Here is an 8956-nt window from a genome sequence, read left to right as displayed (position 1 = left end):
GTGGTATTGCTTTAATATTTCCATACATGGTATACGATCTTCACGTCGAAATTCATGAAAAACCAGGAACCATTACAACCAACTTAAATGTTTAGTGTAATCATGACACATGTCTACTAAATCTGTTAATAAAGCAATTTAGTGTGTCTATATAATTTTCATTCAAAATGTTTTCACCCTGGCTTTATGATTTAAATAATTCATATCAAGCGGAAGTCATATCAAGAGTGAATTAGGTCTTTGAAATACCTGAAAGTCAGTTGAAGCTTAGTGCTTTTAAATCAATATATGAGCACAGTCGCAACTAGTAGTATTATATTACACACATCAAAATAAGAAAAAAATATATTAAAAAATGAAGCCATTACCAACAAGCCGATACATATTAACTTGGCTTTGTGTGTGTCCACTAGATGAAAAAATTAGCAAATGGTGGAAATTTTCTTATATCACATTCAGTGGTACGATTGGATTATCTAATTTCTTGAGTCTCATATCCAGTATGATTTTCTATTTTAAATTCATGCGAGATGATTTGAAAAAAGCATTATTTGCTATTTTTCAAATTGCCGGAACAGGTGCTATACTTTATACAATACTGATTGTAATTTTCACACGGCATGAAATAAATAATTTACTCAGGAGTTTGACAAAAATTTATGAAACAAGTAAGTAATCCATTTAGTTTTATTTTTTATTTATTAAAAGTTCAATACGAAGTCACACGCGGTTTGGAACCTTTCCGTTTTTATTTCCAAATTCAGCTAAACATATGCACTCATTCGAATACTTGGTCGATGCAAATATTAAGTCTGAACGCTTTTGGAAGTTATATTTAGAGTGTGTAATGGGTGGAATCCTTTTCACGCATTTGACGATGTCAACAGCTTCAATTTTCATGGGTTATGTTTTCAGTGGCAATTTTCAACCGGAGCATTTATATCGTCCGTATAAAATTATGTAAGTCATGTGTTGAAATTGATACAGAAAAAAGCAAAATCGCATTTTCGTAATTTTAATTTGAATCAGTTTACCATGGAATCAATCTAAGCCGCTTGGTTACATCGGAGAAATATGCTGTTACGCCATAATGGGTGAATCTTACTTACTGGCCAATGGTTCTTTACTTTTATGTTTCGTATCGATATGTTTGCATCATGATGCATTTTATAAAATGTTTCGAGATTTAGCCCAAAGTATAGATACTTCAAATACGGATAAATCCAATAAGATCATTATTTACAAGCTGATTGAGTTGCATACCACCGCAAAACAGTGAGTTTAAGTAGAATTGTTTCAAAATACAAAGTTCACACGGAGTTCAATGCATTTTCAGGTGGTTCAATGTATCAGATAAAATCTTCAATCCAATCATTTTGATTCAATTAATTACCAACACAATTTCAATGGCTTGCGTCATATTTCAAATTGATCTCGTAATTTAACTGCCTTTTGTTCTGATTCATTTTGAATGGCGTAAAACAAGTTTCATTTGTTCAATTTTAGGGACTCAAAGACATTGATTATGAGCTTAGTATTATTTTTATGGCAACATGTGTAAACGCATTGAATATGTTAGTGTGGTGCTATTTTGGAAAAATGACAACACAAAGTTATGTCATGATTGCTGACTGCATATATGATTTGAATTGGCATGAGTTACCCACACATTTGCAATCATATTTTTTATTCATAATTGTGAATGCACAACAAAAAATTCAGTATGAAGGATTCGGTGTTATTGTTTTACAATTGGAAACATTTTGCAATGTAAAAACAATCAAACCATTTTCGATTTTGTGAATAAATATTCTCATTCAATTTATTCCAGATGCTTAAAGCCGTTTATTCATATTATATGTTGTTGAAGACAATAACTAAAACGTAGAGAGAGAAACATGGCCGTTACAGGAAACGAGAAATACATCGAGTTGAATTAAGTTCTTAAATTTGATTATCGATTGTATATTTAATGAAAAATACATACATTCTACGTCAACCCAATACCCATATAACTCATTTGCGGAGTAATTTTGTCGATGGCGGGACTGTGCGGAGTTCGGCGGAGATAGTATGTAAATGCTGTGTATACGAGTCCAACAGCATTCTTTGCTATTCATAGATTTATTTTGTCCAAACGAACATCACATAGAAGTGCTGTTACCCTCGCACACACAGAGTTTGTATGTCATCTCCGCCAAACTCCGCACAGTCCCGCCATCGTCCAAATTACTCCGCAAATGATTTATATGGGTAATAAATAAACTATTCATATATGTTTGTATCCTTGAAGTCCATTTTTACTGATATTTTTTTTCATTTACATTTAAATTTCTCTTCAATTTGAACGCTACAGAAGAGAAAGCTATATGATAGCAAAGTGAACACAACATTTACAGCTAGCGAAGTGAAAAATTTTAACGTGAAAACGGGGTAAAACTGTATACAATTCCAATGCAATAGCAATAATAGCGGTATGCTCTGATAATATCCTATTATATTTTGTTGTTCATCATAGTTGTTCAACCACTTGTTTCGAATCCGTCGTTGTTGGTGCCATACATAGTGTCATTTGGTAACTTTGATTTGTATTCACTGTCCATTTGTTTTTTGGCCCACGGTTGAACATCGCCAGATGCCCATATCCAATAAATAACACAACCAATCAAATATACAACAGATGAAATCATGAAAACAATTTTCCATTCATCGGGTGACTAATAATTGGGGATAAAACGAAAATATGAATTGTTTGGTTTAGGTTTTCGTCGTAACATAACTTACTGCGTTCACCACAATGTAACCGGTTAACACGGGAGAAATTATTCCAGGAATTTGGGAAAAAGTATTCGAAATGCCTAAAATTACACTGGCATGTTGCGGAGCGATATCCAGTTGATTCACGCTGAAAACATTTAAATTCTCAATGTAAGAACTAAGCGAGATTTTTTCTTTTATATTGTAAAACTTACGCATAACCACATTGAGCAACTGCACCCAATCCAATGGCTGTAATGATACATGTTATCGTTCCAATTGGACTCATCAAATAACCTGCTGTCATCAAGAAAACCGTCTGAGCCAAAAATCCTGAATGGTGAAACAATAATTTTATAAAAAAAGAGTGAATTTGCAATGTGTAAAGACTAACCTCCACAGTTGAAATATCGCCGCACCTGTGAAGTTGTCAAATATCCCCTGATCTGGCAAATGTCGGCAAAATATCCCGCAACAAGCAGTAGGATTGACAAAGCTAGATATGGTGCAGCGGCTAGAAAACCGGCTTCTTCTAATTCATAGCCCAAAGTATCTATATTAAAAGTGAAAAAAACAAATAGTTTGAATTGGCGAATACAATTTGTGAATAAAAAAAGTAGATTTATAACAAACCCTTGAGAAAACTCGGCAATTGTGTTAACATTGTGTAAAATCCCCAATTTTCAGCAAAATGTGCGACACAGATCGCATATACCGCTTTTGAAGTGAAAATATCGGTCCACGGATGTTTAACGCTTGTATTCGTATTTGTAGACAAACTCTCTTGAATGTAACGCAATTCATCCTTTGATATGTGCTTATCTTTATCGGGACTTTCACACACAATAATCAGCCAGAATAGGAACCAAATACAACCACTAGTACCTAAATTTAAAAGTCAATGGGTTGAAATCGATTTACAATTAGAATTTAATATCTACAGAAAAATTCCATACCGAAAATGTAGAACAAACACTCCCAACCAAATCGATTTATAAGAATGCCACTGATCGACATTGAAACAACTGTTCCAATATAGTTTCCAGCAAAGGTAGTCGTCGCCATTCGGGATCGTTCGAATGGCGGTGCCCATTGTGAGAAAATTGCATGAATGCATGGAAATGTTACGCCCTGTAGCAAACGAAAAAAAAATAAAATTAATTCGGGATTGAGCGTGAATATTAGCCGCAACTTTTATTCTGAACAAATCAAATCGATATTTTTTTGCTTACATCAAAAATTCCCGCAAGTAATCGCACCATAATTAAGGCGATAATATCAGTCTTAGCCGCTAGCGGAGTGAGTAGCGTCAGAACGGATGTTCCAACGACACCAATGCCAAATACCTAAAAGTTCAATTATAAACCAACACATTTTTCAATATCATCAAACACAATCTCTTGATAAAAATGTGTTTATAGATTTAATTACAATTTCTTATGAGTGGGTGTGTGCGACTGTGCGTACCACCAAATGAGTAAAACAATAAATCACAGATAAACGATGAAGGTATATCAAATGACATACGATTTTTTTCGTTTGTCGAATAATTTTAAGATTTCATGAATGAATAACATTTTCACTGAAGACATTTGTCGATATATTTGAAATTGTTTGGTATTATAAAAAGGGTGGTATGCTTTGAATAATCAATTTGAAGGTCACGCCTTCTCAAAGGTCATTTGTAATTCAAGCAATTCAATTTTAGTTTGTATTATTCTAAACTGGTGTTTGAGGGCTTTAAAAATGTGAAACATCTCAGAAAATGTATATTTATTACAAGGAATGTATGACCAACACTCCATAAGGTTCATTAGAAGATGAAAAATTGAATTCTAAGTGCATTATTACTTACCCGATTTCCGCCGATTTTTGAACCAAGCCAACCGCCAAAAATTTGAGTCGTAATATAACCCCAGAAGAACGAACTCAAAATTATTCCTCGATCTTTCGAATCCCATTGAAACTCTTGTTCCTATATAAATAAAATCAAAACGTTCTATTTCATAAAAGTTCATATGATCTCCATTAATTTTAATCTAACACTTACGTATCCAATCGTTCCATTTGGATAGTGAACGGTTCGATTTTCTGACATCGCAACTATTCCAACACTTAAAATAACTCGTAATGCATGCACATTGAAAAGACCCAGAAACGCCATCAATACGATGATATATCGACGTTTTCGCCAAAATCTCCATGTTAAAGGTTCAATTTCAGGCATTATTGAGCTGTGAAATACAAATTGTTCAAAAGATTGAAATTGAATAAATATCATCCATGCTTAATGTACTATGGTTATTTTACCCAATATTATTGTTTTGTGTGCCGCTTTCACCGTCGATTTTTGTGGTTACCGCCATTATAAATTTTTTATAATTTCCACACTCGTTATGCCTTAATTTACAAATAATCCTTTGTTAACAATTTGAAAATTATTCTTATTACTTTTTAGACAGTATCTTTTCGCACTTTATCACTTTGTTGAACAATTGTTTCTGAAAAGAACTTTTTCGTGGATAAGTTTTCTTCCCGCTCAACTGCTTGCTTTATAGGTAACGAAACACATGATGCAATCACCAATGGTGGCATTTAAATGACTAAGTTATTATCATAAAGTTTCGTAAAAAGGTAAATAATGTACGTAATACGATTTATTGCGCATCAAACGTTATCTAGTCAATCATTTACAATACGTTAATCTTAGAATTGAGAATCATCATTTCAATATATTCAATGTATCCATGTGTATGAGTTTATTTTTTTGTTTTGTGATTGTCACTCAATTATTATAATTTTGTTTATTTGGACAATATTTTTCAGTGCAAAATAATATATATGTTATGTTTGAGAATGATTTATATGACGATTTCGGTATTAAATGTGACCGTACATCAAAACATGAACCTTATTGTATTATATGACTGTGTTAACAGCGGAAAACCTATTAAATTAAAGCAAAAAAATATGGAAATAAAACACAAAGTCATAATATTGTATATGGTTATTCATTAAGAACGATATACCAGAGTTTTAATATGTATTAAGACCTCAACCGATTTAGATGTTTTGAATTTGACTTTTTTTGTTAACGCTTAAAGGTGGGATATACGAAATTCCGAAATGAAAATAAATACATCCGCGTAAATTTATAAATAATAAGCCATATACATAGTTCTGCTCCGAACGTTCGTTCGATTGTAGCAGTTTGGAGAATAAGATGTTTTTAACAATTCCCCCCTTCGCACATTACAATGAATTAAAATTGAAAAATAAAAAGCAAACTGCAATCATACTACATACAAAAAATATTTGTTGTAGATCTGCGACATCTATTGGTGAACATATAGTTATAATGTAATACTTAGTACTTGGAGGGTTTGACGTTTCATAAAATAGCTGTGGTAGAATTCACTCATACTTCGGTAAACTATATGTTCATCACTAGACGTCGTAAATCCACCACAAATACTTTTTGTGTGCAATGAGTAAAATTTACAATTGTTTTACCTATCATATTTTTTCATAAGATTTTTCCCATTTTTCTCATACAGTCAAATTCCTTCGACAGCAAAATCGCGGCAAAAAATTCAAATACCGCGAAATGCTTTTTAGTGTTGTCAGATAGGACCCTCAGCTCGGGCGGAGATGACATTTGAAAGAAAACATCCGTTCACAGTGTTTGTTTTGAAGCAATAACATGAATTCGGAATAATTTCATAAGCGTTTTGAAGCAGTTTTCCTGCATTTGCAGCCGCGCGGACCAAAAATATCGCTGCAGGCAACCGCAAATCAAATTAAAAAGTGAAAGACATTCGTTAAGAAGTGGGTGGACCAGTTTAAACGTGAAAATAATGTGAACGATCGGCCCAATATTCAACCTAACGGAGCATCCACATCAAAGCAAGATACAACTTTCTCGTCGTGGAATTAATGTGTCACCGTTGACTGTGAGAAGGCGATTGATTGCCAAATCCGTTCGTTATCGGCCCGTTATCAAAAAACCGCTTTTGACTCAAATTCACATTGAAAAACGCTTGCGCTGGGCTAATGAAAATTTGACGACTGATTGGAGCAAAGTTATTTATACTGATGAGTCATCGTTTTGGTTGTCGACTCCGCTCACTCATACTCGGTCGTCGGCCGGAAACAAAACAGTGGAACGCACCGCAAAGCCACCCACAAAAAGTGCATGTTTACGGTGCCTTTTGTGAAGCCGGTTTTGGAAAGTTGACGGTGCTTACAGGCAACTTAAATACGGTGCGTATGCGCGAGTTGTACAACCCATGTTCTCTCGTTGTGCCTTTCAAATGGCACAATCGCAGTAGTTTGCACCTTTGCGTATTCAATGATGATACTGTTCACTTGTATTCAGACGTACAACTAATGTCGCACACATAGACATACATAGCTACGCTCTCACATCTCTTTCATTCTTTATACATATACGCAAAGGTGCATCGATTTCAAAGGCACATAGAGAAAACACGGGAAGTAAACACTGTTACCCACCGCCAAAAAGTTCTACGGCAGCGACAATTCAAATTGGCTTTTGTTAGAGGACAATGAAACGAAACACAAGAGTCATTTATGCAACGCTTGGAAAGAAGAAAATGGAATACATCAAATGATATTGCCGCCACAATCACCTGACTGCAATGCGATTGAAAAAGTCTAGTCGATCATGAAGGGAAGGCTCAAAGGCAAACGTATACGCAACGTGAAGCAGCTCAGTTCGTTCATTACTCGCCAGTGGAACAGTTTTTTTCGTGATTTTGCTCAAAATTTGAGCCAATCTATGCCTTCACGATGTGCCCGTGTAATCGAAAAACAAGGCGATTGGATAAACTATTGAACTGTCTCCGCCCGAGTTGAGAGGTCAATAAAAATAACCCAAAAGAGAAATATCTCAAATTATTGTGTTTTATTTAAAATTTGCTGTGCTCTGTCGAATGAATTTGACTGTATTTCCCTAAGTTTAGTGGAAAAACAAATACATTTTTCGTTATCAGGCTTTGACAGGTGGGCCACGCGAGAAACTTACATTTTTTTTATATAAAGCCAAATTACAACCAAAAAAGCACAGGCATTTGAAATGAAATAACATTCACAACTTTCCTGAATTTAAAAATGTATTACCTTCGAAATAATAAAATATTCGTTATTAATAACGAGTATCACTTGCGTTGTATATTGACAATGTATTTGAACGCGACTCGATTTAAGAAGCGCCATCTCTGTCACGCCAGGTTCTCATATATTTTTTTCTTGCAAATAAAATTGTATAAATTGAATAAGTTTTGCAATAATAATAACGAAAATAATTAATAGAATTTATAATAAATAAAAAAAATTGAAAAAAACACACAACTATTTTATATTATATGATATGTAGCTTTGCCTTGTAGACCATGTAGAGATGGTTACGTGGAGAAAATATGTATTTGTCAAACATTGATATCTGTCAAAAGAAACAACGTAAACAACACGAAGTGAAGCTATTCTGGTGAATCATATAATATAAAATATTTGTGTGTTTTTTCAATTTTTTTATTTATTATAAATTCTATTAATTATTTTCGTTATTATTATTGCAAAACTTATTCAATTTATACAATTTTGCAAGAAAAAAATATATGAGAACCTGGCGTGAAAGAGATGGCGCTTCTTAAATCGAGTCGCGTTGAAAGCCGACTGTAAGTGATACTTGATTAATAATCTCTCAAAAAATTATGTTCCCTTTTCGTATTCAATTAGATATTTTTTTCATTAAAATTTGACCATTTGAAAATTCAACGATCACCGATCTAGCATTGGGACTGAATGACAAAGATGAAAAATACACTGATTAACAGAAATGCGCATGGACCACAGTGAGGAAAAGTTCGTCTTATTACTGTAATTCTCTTTATTTTTAATTCAAAGTACAATTGGTATGACAATTTTTTTTTTTAAAAGATGCACACACAAAAATGAAATTCAACCATTAACATTTCACCTCTTCTGTTTCTTAGATTTGTTAAAGACCACAACTACATACTACAACCACAACAAATATTGGGAAATATCAACCGTGTAAGACATATATGAGATCAGAAGCTATTGTATGCGAGTCTCACTGATCAGCGCCATCATACATGAGTTCTCTCAACTCAATTTAGTTCCCTACCATTGAAATGGAAAAGAGAAAAAAACA

At 33.6% G+C, this 8956-nt stretch overlaps 1 protein-coding gene across 1 annotated transcript; it reads right to left on the bottom strand.

The window, feature by feature from the left end:
- Positions 1–1936: 1936 nt before the first annotated feature.
- On the bottom strand, positions 1937–5338 carry LOC116348047 (vesicular glutamate transporter 2-like). Its single transcript, XM_031778898.1, has 10 exons — positions 5068–5338; positions 4808–4991; positions 4613–4732; positions 3990–4103; positions 3714–3888; positions 3391–3642; positions 3152–3310; positions 2973–3090; positions 2785–2905; positions 1937–2717 (listed from the first exon to the last, which is right to left on the bottom strand). Exons 1-10 carry the CDS (start codon positions 5121–5123, stop codon positions 2523–2525), a joined length of 1494 nt encoding a protein of 497 aa, XP_031634758.1. The 5' UTR covers positions 5124–5338; the 3' UTR covers positions 1937–2522.
- Positions 5339–8956: the final 3618 nt, after the last annotated feature.

This window comes from Contarinia nasturtii, unplaced genomic scaffold, assembly GCF_009176525.2.
Source record: "Contarinia nasturtii isolate CC-2019 unplaced genomic scaffold, AAFC_CNas_1.1 Cnas_scaffold_2229, whole genome shotgun sequence".
Taxonomy (NCBI): Eukaryota; Metazoa; Arthropoda; class Insecta; order Diptera; family Cecidomyiidae; genus Contarinia; species Contarinia nasturtii.
Note: the sequence above shows the minus strand (reverse complement) of the source record. Positions and strands in the feature narration are given on the sequence as shown.